This window comes from Nelumbo lutea, chromosome 1 (assembly GCF_056320005.1).
Source record: "Nelumbo lutea isolate HS-2025 chromosome 1, American lotus-T2T, whole genome shotgun sequence".
NCBI classification, from domain to species: domain Eukaryota; kingdom Viridiplantae; phylum Streptophyta; class Magnoliopsida; order Proteales; family Nelumbonaceae; genus Nelumbo; species Nelumbo lutea.
Window position 1 is genome coordinate 144,890,242 of NC_142684.1, and position 21,062 is coordinate 144,911,303.

The window sequence follows — 21,062 nt, forward strand, 5'->3', positions numbered from 1 at the left end:
ATGACAACGGGGTGGGTTCAGGGTGGGGCACACCACCCCTATCCCTACCCCATAGTCAAGACACTCTACACTATCCCCACCTTGTTCCCAATGTAAGGCGGGTTCAAGGCAAGACAACCACTCCTCAATGTTGCGAGCAAGTTCAAGGGCAAGGCACCCCACTCCTCATCAAGGATGGGGATACCTTGAATTTCCCCACCCCGTCCCCAGTATTGGTAGGTTCAAGTAGAGGTGTAAATTGGGTCATGCTAGGCCAAGCCTTGGACCAACCTAGGCTGTAGACCGGGCCAAGCTATGAAAGGTCTATTTTTAAAAAAGTTGAAGAAGATGTTTAAATTTTTATTTCATATGATTTTTAATGTATACAATTGTTTATATATACAATTAGCCCTATTCATGGGCCAAGTACCCCGACGACTCGACCGGACATGACCTGTTATTTTTCAGGCTTGGACTAAATTTTAGGCTCGTGGGCTCGAACTTGGGCGTTCTCAAATAAGCCTAGCCCGATACTATTACATATATAAAAAAGTACTTATGTGATATAATAAATAATAAATAATATATATATGCTTCCTAAATGATTAATAAATATCAATTTACTATTAAGAAATATAAATTAGTTTATTAATTTATTAAACTAATACTAAATTAATATAATATTAGTTTATAAAAGTATACTAAAAATAAGACAATTTGTGTATAGATCGGGCTTCAGGCTTTATGTAAGGGCTGGGCTCGAGCTCAAGATCTAGTCTTGACAGTTGAGGTAGGCTCAGGATAGGGCTTGCACATTTTCTGTTGATAAAGAGGCCCATATTAATTTTAAAACTATGATTTTTTACGAATTAAAATTTTTATTTACTTATAGTCTAGTATAGAAAATAACACACACACACACACACACACACACACACACACACACATATATATATATATAGATATATAAAATTTGTTATTTAAATATTATCTAATAATATTTACCATATATGCATATAACTTCCAAGTTGAGCTTATTAGGGATTGTTTAGCTTGGGCCCTATCCGCTAAAGCCATCATTGGACTCCAAAGATTAATACCCAATTAGACTTTGGATCAGATTATCCCTAATAATGTATGGGCATGGTGCATATCTTAGCTAGGCCTAGCAGAGACCTTGCAATGCACGGGAAAATCTGAAAGATTTAATAATATTATTAATTATTAATCTAATAATCAAAATTTGTTGTTAATTAACTAAAAGTATTCAAATGAATTGAAAGAGGGGACCTGGCCCATGAATAGGTCTAATTGGATATATATAAACAATTGTATACATAAAAAATCATATGAAGTAAAAATTTAAACATCTTTTTCAATTTTTGTAAAAATGGACCTCTCATAGCTTGGCTCAGTCCGCAGCATAGCTTGGCCCAAGGCTCGACCCAACATGACCCAATTTACACATCTAGTTGAACTTGCTCAATACTAAAGATGGGGCAGGCAAATTCGAGGATTCCCCATCCTTGATGAGGAGTGGGGTGCCTTGCATTGAACCCGCTTGACATTGGAGACGAGGTGGGGATGAGAAAGAGTGTCTTGACTATGGGGACCCATGCAATGCAGGGAAAATCTAAAAGATTTAATAATTTTATTTACTATTAATTAATATTAAATTAACAATCAAAATTTATTGTTAATTAACTAAAATTATTCAAAGTTATTATTAATATCTAAAATTTTAATAATTGTATTTCTCATTTAATGTTGATTTACATAAAATAATTATTGTTAATTTAATATAAGCAAATATTTTTTAATAAATTTAGTTTTGCTAATAATTTGTAGTAATTTTAATAATTGTTATTATTTTTAAGTAAAATTTTGATTAACTTTAAATAAATAAAAATAATTAGAAAAGTTAACATTTTTATTAATTTCATTAATAATTAATAATTATATAGGAATGACAACGAGGTGGGTTTAGGGGGGGTACCCCATCCCTGTCCCTATCCCTACCCCATAGTCAAGATACTCTACGTCTGTACCCCATCCCCGCTTTGTCCGCAGTGTTAGGCGAGTTCAAGGCAAGGCAACTACTCAATGTCAAGCAAGTTTAGGGGCAAGGCACCCCACTCCTCATCAAGGATGGGGAATCATCGAATTTTCCCACCTAGCCCCAGTATTGCACGAGTTCAAGTAGAGGTGTAAATCAGGTCGTGTTGGGCCAACACGACATGACCCGCATGCGGCCTATACAAAGTGGCTTTGGCCTTGGTAGTGTAGGATCTGACTCAGATGCTTTGGCCTTGAAGTCCGACCATAACCTTGCATTCTTGGACATAGGCTTTAGGTAGTAGTTGGATTCAGATTTATCTGGGCTTTGGGCCATCCAGCTCAAGCTATCTCAAGTTGGCTTGGTCCTCATTCTGACTTGCTGAGGAGCCAGGTTGTAGGGTTGGTCTAGGGTGGGGCCTGCCCTAAACCTGGCTTGGCTCTAGGGGTGTCAATTGGATTGGATTTGGTCCAATCTGATCCAGCCCAATGTGAATCCATTACAAATGGACCAGGTCCAATCCAATCCAATGAATATTTGGACCATTTTGGACCGGTCAAATTCAATGTCTAGACTGTCCAATATGTTTAAATTTGTTTTAATTTAGATTAGTTCTAACTCAAACTTGGTCCATTTACATCTATATTTCTATTTTCTATCAATGGACCAGACATTGGCTCAATCCAACCCAATCTAATATAAATTCATTATGGATGAATTAGGTCTAGTCCAATCCAATAAATTCTTTGGACCATATTAAGTCTGGACTGGTCCAATTCAATATATCTTGTTGGTCCGTCCAGTCCGCCCAAATTGATTTTGGTTTTGACGAATGCAATTCAAAACCGGTCCATTGACACCCTACTTGGCTCACCTAAGCTGACTTCCACCTATCATGTGTTGTGTGAATTTTATACCTAACATGATCATTTTGATCACCTTTGGGAATTGGGATTGTATTGATTGAAACACCCGTCAGAGTCTCCGGACTCTCCAGGGATGTAGTTTGTTTTAGTTTTCAAACTAGTTAATGAAGGTTGGATATCTCTGGAGTGAAAACTTTACCGTAGTAACTACATTTGGAATTCCTTATTTTAAAGACTTCTCCTCTTATTGCAGCATTGATAAATGCATTTTAACTAAAAAAAGGAGATAAATCCTTAAAATAAGGAATGCCAAATGCAGCCTTATCTATTCCATCACCAGTAGAGGTATAAATTGGGTCGGGCTGCCTATGGCTTAGCATGATTTTGGACCAGCCTAGCATGGCATGACACGATGGCTAGTTGGCCGTGTCAGGTCCAGCATGAAGGTCCATGCCGTGGTGGGCCAGTACGACACGGTATGATAGCACATGCCATGCAATCCGCGGCCTGTGGCACGGCACGAAGCCCAGCCCGTGGCATGGCACGAAGCACAACCCGCCAGGCCCATAACGGGCCGCACTCAACCCACCCGGGAATATAGCCATTAGGCCCCCCTCCCAAAGGGACCCAATAGCTAGTTTCAGCTTCTTTTTTTTGGGGGGGGGAGGGTTTATAGAAATACCTTTCCAACAACTATAAACAACCATATTAGGGGGGTATTTCTGTATTTTACTTATGGGGGGTTGAAAAAATGATCTAGGGTAAAGTTATAAGTAATTTTACAATGACCAAAATACCCCTCCCAACAACTAAATAACATATAGTTTTTTGGGTATTTTGGGCAATTGCTTAATTTTATCGAAATTTTGACTTTTAACAAGAAGAAGGCTTGCTCAACCAGCTCAAGTATCTCAATTCGGGAGGCTTGGACGTTGAAAGGCTTCAGCCATTGAAATTAAGTTGGAATTTTGAACCGGCAATCCGGGTAAGTTGAATTAGATTAATTTTTATCCTTTTAGAATTAAAAAAAATGGTTGGCCTTGCTCAAAACCGATTCCCCAGCATGTTCACCATGGATGACATTCAATCAATCGCATCATGATAGTATTAGTGTTAACACTAATGCTGATGTGTTTGATGAAGATGGAATTGGAACTTTCACCCCCAGTAGTAGTGATACTAGGGGAAAAAGGAGGGCTTCTAAGCTGAGTAGCCCAGTTTGAAAAGTTTTCAAAGTAGAGGATATTGAGGGGAAGGGGAAAATGGTCATTTGCTAAAAATGTAGGAAAGACTTTAGTTATTGTAGCAAGGGTGGTATAGGTCATTTGAGCAGACATCTGCTCACACATGAGCGAGAGGAAGATGAAGGGAGAGAAATAACCCAAACATAGATTGAGAGGGGGACTAGTTTTGGTACTTTTAGATATTCATAAGAAAAAATGAGACAAGAACTTGCTAAGTATATTGTACATGCAAAACAACCATTTATGTTAGCTGAAGATCCAAAGATAGAAAAATGGTTGCGTAGTTCTGTAAACCCACAATATAAAAAGTTTCTAGGAATGCTATAAGAACTGATGCTTTAAAAATTTTTTATTCATATAAACAAAATTCAATTTCTTTGTTAGCAAATCTTAATTCTAAAGTTGCAATTACTTTTGATGTTACGACATCCAAATTTAATATTAGTTATATTTGTGTTATTGGCCATTTCATTGATGAAAATTGGCTTTTGAATAAAAGAAATTTAAGTTTTACTAGGCTTGATGGCCACATAGCAGCCCAACTATTGCTGCAAGTATTTTAAATACTTTGCACTTATGGATCAATTAGTTTTGATAATGCTAGCAATAATGATTCTACAATGAATATTTTTAAATCTCAATTAAAACCATGCTTAAATAGTAAATTATTTCATATTAGATGTGCATGTCACATCTTAAGTTTATGTATTCAAGATGCCTTGAATATTATTTCAAATCATATTACAAAAATTAGAAATTGTATTTTATATATAAAAACTTCAAGGGTAAGAAAACAAGAATTTAAATATTTATGCCAAATTATGGTTTAAAATATAAACATTTTATATTAGATGTAAAGCATAGGTGGAATTCTACCTATGCTATGTTAAGTTGTATATCTCATAAACAAATTCTTTCTAATTTTTATAATTCAAAAATGCCTAATGATATGATATTTGAGGAAGATTAGGAAATGACAATCTATATAAGAGATTTTTTAAAATATTTTTATGATGCAACAAATGAATTATTTAGAATTTATTATCCAACTAGTTGTAATTTACTGTATCAATTAATGGTAATTAGTGATTGTTTTGTCAAATATAGAAATAATTCAAAATTTCAATGTATTATTGAAATTATGAAAAATAAATTTAAAAAATATTGGGAGAACATTTCTCCTCTTTATTGTTTAGCTACAATATTAGACCATAGGATTGGGAAAGATGATTTAGATATTTTACTTGAAACATATTATGAAAATATGAATATTGATATGGGAAATAAAAAAGAAGAAATTAATAATTTATTATTTGAAATGTACAATTTGTATGAATCTGAAGTTATAGGAAATATTCATACAACTTGTTCATCTTCTTATTCTTCTCCTTCTGACTTTGAGACCAGTGGTAGAAGAGAAAAACTTTTTTATTTAATCTGTAGAAGGCAAAAATATGGTAGTTCTACAACAAGATCATTTACTAAACTTAATTTTTATTTGCAAGCAAATTTTTCTAATTTAGGTGAAGTATCAAATAATTTTGATATCTTAGCTTGGTGGAGTGAACACTCAAAAAAATATCTAGTTCTTGCGGCCATGGCACATGATCTACCAACCCCTCTAGTGTCTATAGTTTAATCGGAGTCTTGTTTTACTGTAGGTACCAAGGTGCTGGATGACAAAAGAAGCTCCATGAACGATGAGAGCATAGAGATGTGCATCTACTTCAAGGATTGGCTAGATGTAGAAGATAGATTACAAGACAAGAGAGGGCATGATACAACACCATACATTTCACCCGAAGTAGATGATGAAAGTCATGAATTTTCATTTTTTTTCAAATTATTGTTAATTTTTTAAATTTTATTTAATTTATTTGATATATTTTTTAATTTTTTTAACAATGTAATTTTATATTTTCAATTTATAACTATAATGTATTTTTTATATTTTACTAATTTATTCCATTTTTATATTTCATTCATCCAAGTATGCAATGATCCAATCATTGTATTTCTAATTCATTAATTTGTACCATTCAAATTAAAATGAAATAAAATTCTTATTTTTCTTCCAATTTGTTATTCCATAATTCTTATTTCAATTTGGTTAAGTATTTTTTTTTCATTTATGTATTAAATAAATTAGATTTCTCATTTCTTAAATTTTTAAAATGTTCCTAATTCCCAAAGTTCATAGGAAAGTTAAATACTTTAGTTTTACAATTTTACTTAGAAAAGAAATCAAAATTTTCAAAAAAAAATAAAAATAAAAAAATAGTATAGCCCGGTTCAGCCTAGGCCCAAGCCCGTCCTGTGGCTTAGTCCAGCACGGTCCAAGCCCACGGCACAGCCTGCAGCCCAGCCTTACCTGGCTCAGGCCCGAGTGCTGGCACAGCTCATGGCACGGGCCCACTCACAGCCCAAACCGACTTCCAAAATTTCCACCAGGGAAGACGGCATGGCTCGTAGTAGCCCGTGAACCAGTACGGCACGGCCCACTTTATACCTTATTCACCAGCCAATATACAAAAAAGTCGGCACAAGATACATTTAAAAGCAAAATAAGGGTGCATTTGAGGGTATTTAATTGATATATGATATCTTTCAAAAAATATAGAAAAAACAGAGTATCACATCCAATCCAATAGAGGACTTCTTGATGAAAATTATTAATTAATTCAGACCCTCGAATAACTTTTCTTCGCCAACTATCTAGAACATGTCAAAACACTTGTCAACTGAGAAACCAAATTCTTACCAACCAATCTACTTGAGCGATGTTTTACGAGAGGTCTCAAAATTTTTTAGCTTAAATTTTAGAGAGAGAGAGAGAGACGGGGCTTGGGAATTCTAATATCCAATTGGCATCTCATAGAATACAGATTTGATGGTTAACCTTGATGGAGATGCAAAAGCCAGATGATTCGGAGACAATGTGAAAATTCAAGAGGAAGAAATTCTCGATCCTTGAGGTATACACCTTGATGTCTGGGCTTCTTTATTCTTTTTCTTTCTTTTTGTTTCTGTAGCGGGGCATGCATCGTGGATTGCTCCATGATGTATATACTTTCTATTCTCTTTATTAAAAAATATGTACAATATGTTAATTTCTCAAAATAATATTGTAAATACCTACAGATCACAGATTGTGTAGACTTAGAACTGCAGAACCTTTGCAAATACATGTATGAGAATTTACTCAGCTCAAACCAACTTCTGCAAACCCAAACCCATAATATGCTCGGAAGCTAGAGAAAAATAAAACTTGTGATCAGACTCAGCTCCTATGAACCGAGCCACGGCTCAGATACAGCAGTGGCTGAAGGGTAGGAACAGGTCGTGGCTCCTCTACGTACGTCAACCAAGTCATATATATTAATTAGCTCAACTGCAACTGGACAAGCTCACTGCGGTCATTATTGTTTTCTTTTGTTGTTTAACTTTTTCCAACTTTCCACAGCTTTGACAATGTCAAATTGTTTTGGCCAGATCACATGTCAAACTCCCAAATAAACAATTTGGTTAGTTTTGAAAAAGTTCAGAAAGAAGAATTTAAGAGTTTACCTCACCTGTGACTTTGGTTGCAAACCCCCCCCCCCCCCCCCAATGAGATATGGACATGCCAGTTACCAAACGAAATTAACAAAAAAGAAAGAAGCATTCAAATAATTTAAATTCAAATGCTTTGAATTTAAGAAAAGCAGTCTTAAGACACGGCCGCAGCATATGTTTTTTCAAAATATGAAGGCTGTCTTCAGCGGTGGCACTGAAACAATGCAAATCAACCCTGGGTCTGTGATTAAAAGTTTCTCCATAAAAACATAACTTCATGCTTTCACAAACTTAGGCGACAAAAATGCAGTTGCAATGGTTGCTACCCTTTGTGTGTCTGATGCTCATACGCTTGGGACTTAGCTCTGCCCAGCAGCCAGACTATGCATACCACTCCTGTTTGGGAGGTAACTACACTAGTAATAGCACGTATCAAGCCAACCTCAATCTTCTCCTCTCCTCCCTGTCCTCTAATGCTGCACTGCAAAATGGATTTTACAATACGACCGCCGGCCTGAATCCCAATACAGCCTATGGCCTCTTCCTCTGTCGAGGCGATGTTACTTCAGAAGTCTGTCAGAATTGTGTAGAAGCCGCAAGCAAAGAGATCATGCAACGCTGTCCCAATAAGAAAGAGGCAATTATATGGTATGATCTGTGCTTGTTACGGTATTCAAACCAATCAATCTTCTCCACTATGCAGCAAAGTCCAGGCGTTTCCCTACTGAGTATTAATAATATTACAAACCCAGATAGGTTTAATCAGATATTGGGAGATTTAATGAACAGCCTTGTGAGACGAGCTGCCCTTGACCCTTCTACGGGAATGTTTGCTACTGGAGAAGCAAACTTTACGAGTTTTCAGCAGGTATACGGGCTAGTGCAGTGCACTCCTGATATATCACAAAGTGACTGTAATATATGCCTAGCAGAGGCTGTTGGTCAAATTCCAATATGTTGCAATGGTAAGCGAGGTGGGAGAGTTCTCAGACCGAGTTGTTATATTCGGTATGAGATCGATCCTTTCTATCAGTTAAAGCCTAATGCACCGGATTCATCACCACCATCTGTGGGTAAGTATATTTTTGATTTGGGGTCTTTTATGCAAAAGGATGCAACATGTTTTCTTCTTTTTCTTTTTTTTTGAATTTCTTTTCATTATCTATTCTTAATCAAAATTCAAAACCCCAAGATTAATAATTTAAGAATGGTAACTGTGATCACAATGGCAAACATCAAATTTCTTTGGTGCTCATTGTTGTTTCTGTTTCTATAGCATGTTTTTTGTTGAAAGTTAATACTTTGGCTATGGATATCCTGCTTTAGGAATGCAAGTAGGTTCAAGTCACTAATTCATAAATAAAACTGACTTTTTTTGGGCAATTAGTGTAGTGATCATGTCATCTAACTAATTCACATGGGAATTTCAGCTCTTGTGAAGCGTGGACCCTAATACGTTGTTGGTAAACAAACCTGATTCTATGCTTACACCCCCAAAATGTAATTTCAGAATAGAAATGTTCCATTATCTGCTTAACTTGGCCAATTTCTATGGATTTTGATCACAAACCTTACATTCTATAGTACTTATCCTTATAACACCTATTCAGTTGGTCTCAGTTCCAGAACTCCATATTCAGAAGCAAGATCAATCTGAAATTATTTTGTATTGTGCAGGAAAAGGGGGGGATTCTTCTAAATTGATCATTGTCATCATCATTCCAACAGTTATAGCAGTTATAATTCTGTCAATAGTATGGTTCTATTTACGACGGAAGAGACCCAAGGACAGAGTAAAAGGTGAGTGGCTACATGATTTGCTCTTCAAAGATTTATTCTAGTATCCATGACAAAAATTAAGCAACCAAAAAAAAAAAAAAAAGGATCTCCTTTCATTGAATTTCTTCTTATGACATTTTTTTATATCCATGAGTCATTTCTATCAGCTACTTTTGAAGATTTGGACGAGATAACAAGTGAGGAATCCTTGCATTTCAACTTTGATACAATAAGAATTGCTACAGATAACTTCTCTGAAGCGAATAAGCTCGGACAGGGTGGATTCGGTCCTGTTTACAGGGTAATAAGATAATCACCGTTAATGTGTCCAACAGCTTTTAATTTACTTTTTATGTAAATATGTATTAAATTCAAGTTGAGACGGTTCAAAAATGGTTTGACATGCTCAAAAGGCTACATGCTCAGGGTAAGCTATTTGGTGGACGAGAAATTGCTGTGAAGAGACTCTCAAGAAATTCAGGACAGGGAGAGAAAGAATTCAAGAATGAGGTTGTATTAGTAGCCAAGCTTCAACACAGAAATCTCGTTAGGCTCTTGGGATTCTGCTTGGAAAGAGAAGAAAAGCTACTCATATATGAATTTGTGCCCAACACAAGCCTTGACAATTTTATATTTGGTTCGACTCCATTTAGCCTTCTAATTCTTTATCTTCTACCTTTCCATTTGAAATACATAGCTGGAAATATCTCCTACCTATTAACTTGTTCTGTTATTCATGGCAAAATAGATCCAGCCAGGTGCACATTACTGGATTGGGAAAAGCGTTACAAAATCATAAGAGGAATTGCCAGAGGGCTTCTTTATCTTCACGAAGATTCTCCTCTGCGGATTATTCACCGGGATCTCAAAGCGAGCAATATTTTATTAGATGCAGAGATGAACCCAAAAATTTCTGATTTTGGCACGGCAAGGCTGTTCGGAGTGGACCAAACCCAAACTAATACCAGTAGGATAGTTGGGACATAGTAAGTTTCAACACGAAAATTCAAGCTAGCCTTCTTCTTCTTCTTCTTCTTCTTCCTGATTTGCTAATTTTAAGATGGCCGCATGCAGTGGATATATGGCTCCAGAGTACGCAATGCACGGGCAAATCTCAGTGAAGTCCGACGTCTTCAGTTTTGGTGTCTTACTTCTGGAAATCGTGAGCGGCCAGAAGAACAACTCTTTCTATCAATCACAGCGCACAGAGGACCTCCTTAGCTATGTAAGTGTGGAAATTTGTTTTGGTTGCTTCTCTTATACGGTGAAACTTGACTTGGATTTTTGAGTCTACAAAGGAAAGGATTTTGTTAAGTTTAGGAGTTCAATATTCTATACAAAGGTGATCAATTTTCTGCGGTTACTTGGTGATGAATTGTGCAGGCATGGAGACTCTGGAATGAAGGGACAGCTCTAGAGTTGATGGACTCAACTCTGAGAGAATGCTTTTCAACAAGTGAAGCCATGAGATGCATCCACATTGGATTATTATGCGTTCAAGAAGATGTAGCTGACAGACCCACCATGGATTCAGTTGTTCTCATGCTCAGTAGCTATTCCGCCACTCTTCCATTACCTTCAGCACCTGCGTATTTTTTGCAGAGTAAAATGGAGCCAGAAAAGCCATTGCTGGATAAGTCAACAAGCAGGTCAACAGAGTTTTCTGGAAATGCTGATTTATATCTTCGTTAATGTTTGTTTTTTGGATCGTCAATTACAAATTAGGCTATGTTTAGTTTGAAGGAAAAAGTAGGAAAAGGTAGGGAAACTTTACAAATTTTGTATAGGTTTTCCTCCTTTCCCTACATTTTCCTTAAAACCAAACATAGCCTTAATGTTCAGAGGTTCATTATTAACTAGGTTGTATTCATGTCAGTCAAGCCTACAGAAAAACCAAATACATATGACATGCATGTGATGTTGCTTTTTCTTCTTTTCCTAGTGCATGCTTCCTTATTTGTTTTTGGCCCATCACTTGGTCCAGATTAAGTCAGGTCCATTGGAATCATTCTTTGTATATCTTGATTTGTATTCATCATATCTTGGAAGCCAATCTGTTGGCCTCCTCTCACCCTGAAATTAGCCTTCTGGCTTTTCAGAGGAAGCTTTTTCTTGGCCCAGCCCACCAAAAGGCTGGAGAACTGACCACCCCCATCATGGTTTACAAAGCGAGTATGAAGTAGCCCATTTCTGTAACGGGAGTTTTAAAGCTTTTAATGCAATCACCATGCCCTTTGTAGTAATTTTCCCCCCCAAAAAAAAAGCATCCGCATGATACTATATGATGCTGCTAGCTGGGCTTGTACACCGTGCGGCCGATTTGTCTCTTCCCGTGTGAAAATTGAGGAGAAAAAGTGAGAAACGGTAAAAGATGATTAAACGTTTCTAACAAATGCGTAATAAATTTTATTGAAATTTTACATTTGTTTCAGAATTATTTTGCCTGCATGTAAACCAATTGAAATAATTAAATAATTTAAGGGGCTGGATTTTGAGAGAGGGAAAGTTAATTAATAGGATTTTGATTTTTTTTTTCATTGACCAAGAAATCCAGGTTTTTTTTTCAGGTGTATGGGAACCACAGTTTCCTGATTATCATTTAGGCAGTTAAGTGATGCCCATCTCCCAAGTGGGTAAATAATTTTTCCGCTTGTGGGGAAAGCTTACAACACTTGAATGGGATAAAAATGCCCCTTTTAATATTGGACATTTATGGCTAAAATGGTCATTACCTTATTTACAAAGGAAATAAAAGAACATGGGTAAATGTAGCTTGATATAGTGCATTTACCCATCCTATAATGCATTTAGCATGTTCTTTTATTTCCTATGCAAACAAGACAATGACCATTTTAGCCATAAAAATTCATTATTACAAGGGGCATTTTTGTCCTATTTAAGTGTTGACAACTTTCCCCCATTTAAATGGGTATCACTTTCCTGGGTCAGTGATACCTAGGAAAATAAACTTTTCCTGATCCCCATTTAAATCTGAAAAAAGAACATGGAATTCCTGGTCAATGGGAATCAAAATCCCATTGAACGACTTTCCCCCTCTCAAAATGTTGAGAAGAAAACACACCCTAAATGAAATCTTTGTTAATATAATCACAATGACCGCCTTTCATAATAATATATTCAATACAAGGCAGCCCCACTAGAAACCAGACTCAAACTTCAATGTCTGGTCTGAAATTTGTATGGAAGCTTTTGTTTAGGTTGATGAACGGATGCAAAATATTCAAAAGGGTAAATTGATGATACCTCCCCCTTGAAGTTTTGGACCATTACTAAAACCATTCTTGAAGTTTGGTAATGTCAATCACCTTCCCCGAATTCTCTTACACATTTACAAGTAAATTCCCAATGTTAGAATCCTCTAAAATGAGGCTTGAAAATGTCCAAAATATCCATATAGTTACTATAAATGTTTTCAACCAACCATTGACTCGGTTGATTGAATTGTTCGAACCATCGCCCAGTCAGGATTTTGGGTCCGATTCAGTCAAAACATGTAAGATAGTAAAAAATCGTTGACTTGGTCAAGAATCATCCGACCTAGCCGATTCTACCATTGACCTGTTTGACTTGGCCATCAGATTGTGAGTTGCACACTCAATACATGCAAACTTTGGGAGGCCATGACTTTGCACTCTCATGTCTAATTGGGGTGATCTTTTTTTTTTTTGGTAACTTTTCAAGAACTATGCGTTGCCTTGCTATTTTTGCGAAAAAATAACTTTTATCCTCAAATAGTAATTTTTAATATTTTTATAAATAAAAAAGTAAAAACTAAATTAAAAGATATAAATTGAATATAAAAATACATATAACATATATAAAACATAATTATACATTATTTATTAATAAAATATATATTTATACACACACATATAATATATCTATATCTATATATATATATATATATATTAACTATACATTATATATGTTAAATACATGTGGAACGGTCTGACCCGTTCCACCTGGATGGTCAAACCAATGACCCACTACACAAAGGCAAAAATGATTCAATCTCCGGATTGGTTTTTAAAACATTGGCTATTATTATCGAGGTTGAGTTCTCTAAAAAAATAATACGAATTTTATGAAAACAGAAAAAAGAGAATTTAAAATTTGCAGCAGTTAATATAATTCCTTGGACAGTAAATTTTGCATCTTATTGGTTTTAATTTCTTTTAAGCTACAGCTTATTACTTTCATCATTTCATTAAAATATGATGGTTTGACGAGTCCAAGTGAGATAAAAATATATACTCTTTTTAATGATGTTCCTATTTAAAGTTAGTATAAAAGCTCAAAAACAGAAGAACATGAGATCATGCTCCATTCCTTTAACTTAACTATTAAAGGTTGGGATATGAATAAAACCATTTTATAATCAACTTCAATGACTAGAATATAACTATCCCCTAGTTTTCTTTTTTTATATTTTTTTCTCATATTAGATTCAAGGCTTCTCTTTAGAAAAAGAAAGTACTCTTTGTACACTGTTACACGTAACACGCTTCCCCGCTACGTCATTTTTGAAATTTTCCATTGCATTCAACACAATGTTAACTTGTTGCCAGATGACAAATAAACAATTTGACTAATAATTTTGAAAACTTTAAAATAATTATTAAGCGTCCGATTTGGTTTGCAGTTAAAATTAGAATTGAAATCAAAATCGAAATTCTCCAAACTTGAAATCAGAATGATTTATTCCCATATTCTGTTTGATTCAGACAGGAATGGAAATGAGAATTAAAATCAGCAGAAATAACATTTCTTTCCCAAGGGAGAGACATAGAATCAAATGAATGAGAATGGGGTTTCGATTCTATCCAATCAAACAATTAGAATCAGAATAGCCCAATGAGATTCCAATTCTAGATCCCTATTTCCATGAACCAAACGAGGCACAAGAGTGTGAACTGGTACACATTACAGAAGAGAAATTTTATTTTATTTTGGCAAGATTACAGAATAGAAATTTTATTTAAGAGTTTGCATCTTATCTGGCCATAGCCCATATGGTTGCTGCACTGTTTCCAATCCTAACTCTACTAAGATACGGTCATGCCAGATATATCATTCCAATATATATTTTGAATATAATTCAAGAAAAAAACGCTGGCGCGTCGGGTTTTCTTGTTGAGGGGTCGCAACTCGCAAAACACCGTTGCAGCAGTAGTTTCTCATGATGAATTAATTAAGGCTGTCTTAAGCATTGTTTGTGTCATACAGCAGGAAGTTAAGAATCAAATAATCCTTAGCCCAATGAGCTAAGCAACCCAAAGATGTTTACTCATCATAAAATCATGCCTATATATATATATATATGCCTGCAATAAAAACTAAAAGCGTTTCTCCATGTCCATGAAACCACAGATTCATGATTTTCACAAACTTTGAGCAATAAAAATGCAGTTGCAATGTTTGATACCCCTCGTGTCTCTGATTCTCATACGCTTGGGGCTTAGCTCTGCCCAGCAGCCAAACTATGCATACCACTTCTGTTTTGGAGGGAACTACACTAGTAATAGCACATATCAAACCAACCTCAACCTTCTCCTCTCCTCCCTGTCCTCTAATGCCGCACTGCAAAATGGATTTTACAATACCACCGCCGGCCTTAACCCCGATATAGCCTATGGCCTCTTTCTTTGCGAAGGCGATGTTACTTCAGAAGTCTGTCAGAATTGTGTAATCACTGCAAGCAAAGAGATCATGCAACGCTGTCCCAACAAGAAAGAGGCAATTATATGGTATGATCTGTGTTTGTTGCGGTATTCAAACCAATCAATCTTCTCCACTATGCAGCAAATTCCAGGCGTTTCTCTAGTGAATATATATAACATTACAAACCCAGATAGGTTTAATCAGATATTGGGAGATTTAATGAACAGCCTTGTGAGACGAGCTGCCCTCGACCCTTCTACGGGAATGTTTGCTACTGGAGAAGCAAACTTCACGAGTTTTCTCAAGATATATGGGCTAGTGCAGTGCACTCCTGATATATCTGACACTGACTGTAACTTATGCCTAACAGGGGCTGTTAGTGACATTCCAAGATGTTGCAATGGTAAACAAGGTGGGAGAGTTCTTAGACCAAGTTGTTATATTCGGTATGAGATCTACCCTTTCTATCAGTTAAAGCCTAATAAACCAGCTTCACCACCATCTGTGGCTTCCCCACTTCCACCAATAACCACAATAACGACTACAGGAGGTAAGTATTTGATCTTGGGACCTTTAATCAAAAAACAGACGATGCAACATACGATAACCATTCTTAATTACTCAAAACTCAAAATCCAGTGGCATCTATCGAAATTCTTTGTTTCTGAATCATTTTTTTCTATTTCCATAGTATGCATCTTCCTTGTTGAAATTTTATACTTTGGCTATAGATATCCTGATGATTTAGGAATTAACGCAAGTAGATTCAAGTCATGAAGAAAACCCTTTTGTGGTCAATTATTGCAGTGATCATGGTCTAATATCATCAAACTATTTCTCTTGGGAAAGTTCAGCTCTTGTGAAGTGTGGTATTTGGGCTGATAGTCCTGATTATTCTATGCACATTCATCTTGTATCTCCAAAAGTAATTTCAGAATACAAGTTACATGGTCTGTTCGGAAATTTTTATTGGTTTTGATCACAAATTTTATGGTTTTTAGTGCTTTAATTTGTATAGATTCCATCTTAAAGCATACCCTTGGTGAACATTCCAGACATTTTGAAGCCCTGTACCGAAAGTGTTCATAAAGCTGTTCAAAATATTCATTATATTGATCTAGCTACCTAGCTAACACCTATTCAGTTGGTTCTAGATCCAGAACTCAACATTGATTCAGGAACCTGATCAACCTCAAATTTTTTTTTTGCAGGGCAAGGGGGTAATTCTTCTCAACTTATCATTACCATCATCATTCCAATAGTTGCAGCTGTTATGATTTTGTCCATAGCATGGTTCTATTTACGAAGGAGGAGACGTCGATCCAAGGATAGAGTTAAAGGTGAGTAGCTACAAGACTTGTATTATTCAAAGATTATTGTAGTATCCATGTTTTTGTGAATCGATATCTGAGAGGAAATGATTAATCGTGAACACTGAGCCACCAAGACAAGCTTCAGAGATCACATTTTGGTCCATTCTTTCAGAGATCACAAGCTTCAGAGATCGTGAACACTGATTCGATCTCTTTCCCTTGAATAGTGATCTGCATGCTTAATGAGTGGATGTAGATAAATAGTCAGAAGGCATTCCTTTTCCTGGAATCAATTGGCTCAATCAATAAGGAATCTTGTGACCAACTAAAATCACACCCTCAGTCGTAGCAGTACTGAGAGAAAAATTAAGCAACAAGAAAAGGATCTCCTTTCATGGAATTGCTTCAGCTGTATGACAAATTTGATTCATTTCTCTATTGCTTTTGAAGATTTGGACGAGATAACAAATGTGGAATCCTTGCAATTCAACTTTGATACAATAAGAACTGCTACAGACAACTTCTCTGATGCTAATAAGCTTGGACAGGGTGGATTTGGTCCTGTTTACAAGGTAATAAGATAATAGAAAGGTTAATGTCCATGCACCAGCCTGTAATTTACTTAATTTTGTGTCAATAATTTGTATTAAATTCAAGTTCAGATGATTTAACATAAAAAATTACATGCTCAGGGCAAGCTACCTGATGGACAAGAAATTGCCGTGAAGAGACTCTCAAGAACTTTAGGACAGGGAGAAATAGAATTCAAGAATGAGGTTTCATTGGTAGCCAAGCTTCAACACAGGAATCTCGTTAGGCTCTTGGGGTTCTGCTTGGAAAGAGAAGAAAAGCTGCTCATATATGAATTTGTGCCAAACACAAGCCTTGATAATTTTATATTTGGTTTGACTCCATTTAACCTTCTTTAACTTTTGTTCTCCTTTTATCACCTGCCTTTCCATTTGAATGAAATACATATATAGCTGCAACTAAGTATACTTTATTCAGTTATTTTCAAATAATTAAAACACAAACACAACCACAAACCTCATCATCTCCAAACCGTGTGCTGTCTAGCGTCATGATCAAGTCTTGAGCAAACCGTGTGCTGTCTGGCGTCATGATCAAGTCTTCGAGTCTTCCACGTACCGAAGATGTAGACAGACCATTAAATGAATATCACCTAGGATATTAATATGGCAAACTCAACATGATTAGATGATCCCCTTTTACCAACCTTTCAATTTTATAATAAAGAATATTTCTTAGGCCAAATGATTTTGATTTTATCAATATTTCCACCATATATAGTATCATTACCAAACTAGAAAAAAAAAAATAGATGGCAACATGAAAAACAGACATTGCAATAACATTTTCAATAAATTTATGTATATTATTTAATTAATAGTAGTTAACATTAGATATGATAATTAGTGGGGTTCTCATACGATGTCCGAATTTTGTTAAGTGAAAGTTAAATAATGGAAACACATAAGAATATATAATTGGTGAATTGTGTTATATTTTAACTTTTTAAATAATTAATACCGATTAAGATTAGAAATGATAATTCTTGAGCAATTGTCAACTCTTAATTTAATAACCCTATAATTTATATCACTAATATATAATATTTTATTAGGCCTGTTTAAGGTTCTAGAAGCACAGTGGGGAGAAAATTATTAGATCTTTTGTGGGCATAAATGCTTGCCCTGGAATCACAATGAGACTTCTTTATCTCATTTTTTCACTTCACATGTGACATGCCCAATAAAGAGAGCAAAATCTGACTGTTTATTAAAATACAGGCTCAGTTTGGGAAGAGTACAAATACATATATGCCAAGTGGAAAATCTTGTATTTTGTATTATTTTATATGCATTTATAATATACATATTTATATTTGTACTCTTTCCAAACTGAGTCTTAAAGTCAACAAAAGCAAATATTAATGAAAAAAATATTTTACCAACCTTTGTTAATTAAAGTATAGAATCTCTATACTTTGTATAATTTTTGTCGTCTATCCTGTAAAATCAAGAGTATATAGAAAAGAAAAATATTGCCAGCATTTAATCCCTAATGTTTGATGCTACATATCCAATAACTACTAACTTATTCTGTTTTTCATATCAATATAGATCCAGAGAGACGTGCATTATTGGATTGGGAAAAGCGTTACAAAATTATAGGAGGAATTGCTCGAGGACTTCTTTATCTTCTCGTCTGCGGATTATTCACCGGGATCTCAAGGCTAGCAATATTTTATTAGATGCAGAGATGAACCCAAAAATTTCTGATTTTGGCATGGCAAGGCTGTTCCTAGTGGAGAACCAAACCCAAACTAATACCAGTACGATAGTCGGTACATAGTAAGTTAAAACACCAAAGTAGATAAATAGATTACTTGAGGGCTAATATTCAAGAAACTGTTTGGTGTTATTGAGATCACTTAATACCTTCTGGAGTGTCACGGTCATCGAGAGTTTGAGTTTATTCCATTTCTTCTTAATTTTGTTTGTTTTTTTTTTTTTTTTCCTTATTGGGGTAGGTGTGGAATGCAGAAAAAATCAAGCTAGTCTTCATAAACAATGAAAAGAAATAATATAACTAAAGCGTTGTGATAATGAATTAGTTGAAGGTTGAACACAGTTAATTCAAAATCGTTCTGTACTTGTCCCTAGGCAGAGACTCAATGGTTTGAGATGGAATGCAGTGGATACATGGCTCCAGAGTACGCAATTCACGGGCAGATCTCAGTTAGGTCAGATGTCTTCAGTTTTGGTGTCTTACTTCTGGAAATAGTGAGCGGCCAGAGGAACAACTATTTCCGTCAATCACAGCGCACAGAGGACCTCCTTAGCTAAGTAAGTATGAAAACTAGTGTTACGTGCTTCTCTTGTAACAACAGTCGATCGGGATCTCCTACACTTGCGCCTTACACTGATGAGCACACCAACGAATGAAAAGAATCATCAAAATCTAAAGGGGGTTGGTTCTTACTGGTCAAAGTTCTTCCGGTATCATTTGTACACTTGAGCCTTAGCTAATGTTTGAGACATTGACCAATCTTAAAAAGTGTAGGAGATCTGGTTTCGTTCAGGACATGTATTGTTTAGTTTAGGACTTTAGGACTTCAATCTTCTACATGCATGCATCAAGGTGATCAATTTTCTGTGGTTAATTGGTGATGAATTGTGCAGGCATGGAGACTGTGGAATGAAGGGACAGCTCTACAGTTGATGGACTCAACTCTGAGAGAAAGCTTTTCAACAAGTGAAGTCATGAGAAGCATCCACATTGGATTATTATGCGTTCAAGAAGATGTAGTTGACAGACCCACCATGGCTTCAGTTGTTCTCATGCTCAATAGCTACTCCGTCACACTTCCATCACCTTCAGCACCTGCGTACTTTATGCAGAGTAAAATGGAGCCAGAAAAGCCATTGCGGGATAACTCAACAAGCAGGTCAACAGAGTTTTCTGCAAATGATGCATAAAATGCTGATTTATATCCTCGTTGATGTCTATTTTTTGGATAACCAATTCGGTGGCACATTAACAAGGGTATGTAATTCATACCAGTCAAGCCAAGCCAAGAACCAAATATTTATTTTAGGCATGTGATGTTGCTTTTTCATCTTTTTCTAATGCTTCCTTACTGGCTAAATAAGGGGGATTATCCTTTTCAGACCAAATTTCTCTCTATTGAAAAGCTACAATCTGTTTTTGCTCAAATTTGTACCAGAGATCTCCAATATATAAACCTCCTCTTCAGTCCTCATACAAAAGACCTGTTTTAATTGGTTCTAGTTCGTAGGGGAACTTGATCAATCCACATAATTGTGGACTTGCGCATTACTACATTTGGATGTAGCTTCGTCCTAACCCAGCCCACCAGTAAACATAACGGCTGTAGATTGACAAGGTGGCCCATCATGACTTGCTACACAATTAGCCCATCATGTTTTTCCCAGTTTGGCTGCATGGCATTATGCAAAAGTTTCATTTTCCTCAACCACTGTAAAGTACCAGAATTTGAACCTCTCATTGACCATTTGAACATTTGTTTAGATTTAAAACATTTATTTATTACAATGAAAAGAAGGCCCTGTTCCCTTTTTTTGTAAGTTACTTACCCAGGTAAATGCATTTACCCGAGTAAGTTACTTACTCGGGTAAATGCATTTACTCTTGTTCTTTTATTTTTCATGTAAATAAGGTAATGACCATTTTAGCCATAAAAATCTATTATTAAAAAGGGCAATGACTTCCCATAAAAATCCATTAGCCATGTAAATAAGTTCATGACCTTTTTTTGTCCCATTCAAGTGTTGAAACTTTCCCCTAGGTGGGAAAGTTATTTACCCACCTAGGAGATGGGTATCACTTACTCGGGTAAGTGATACCCAAAAAAATAAACTTTCCCTAGTCCCCACATAAATATGAGAAAAGAAAATGAGATTCCTAGTCAATGGGAACCAAAATCCCATTAATCAACTTTACTCCTCTTAAAATCTGAAAAAAGAATGCCCGAGGCGAAATAACAAATCCCACCTTAACTAATGTTGAATTTGATGATGAT

General features: G+C 35.7%; 1 protein-coding gene and 1 pseudogene across 2 annotated transcripts; both read left to right on the top strand.

Moving 5' to 3' along the window:
* The first annotated feature begins 7,908 nt into the window (after nt 1-7,908).
* On the top strand, nt 7,909-11,448 carry LOC148878128 (cysteine-rich receptor-like protein kinase 25). Of its 2 annotated transcripts, XM_088949172.1 has the most exons (7): nt 7,912-8,773; nt 9,378-9,500; nt 9,647-9,780; nt 9,906-10,116; nt 10,228-10,465; nt 10,554-10,704; nt 10,863-11,448. In XM_088949172.1, the coding sequence occupies exons 1-7, from the start codon at nt 8,005-8,007 to the stop codon at nt 11,169-11,171; spliced, it is 1,935 nt and encodes a 644-aa protein (XP_088805298.1). In that variant the 5' UTR covers nt 7,912-8,004; the 3' UTR covers nt 11,172-11,448. The 2 variants fall into 2 exon arrangements, with proteins under 2 accessions (XP_088805288.1, XP_088805298.1); XM_088949162.1 differs by having other exon boundaries at nt 7,909-8,773; nt 9,906-10,465.
* A 3,455-nt stretch (nt 11,449-14,903) lies between these two features.
* On the top strand, nt 14,904-20,060 carry LOC148878129 (cysteine-rich receptor-like protein kinase 25; annotated as a pseudogene).
* Nucleotides 20,061-21,062: the final 1,002 nt, after the last annotated feature.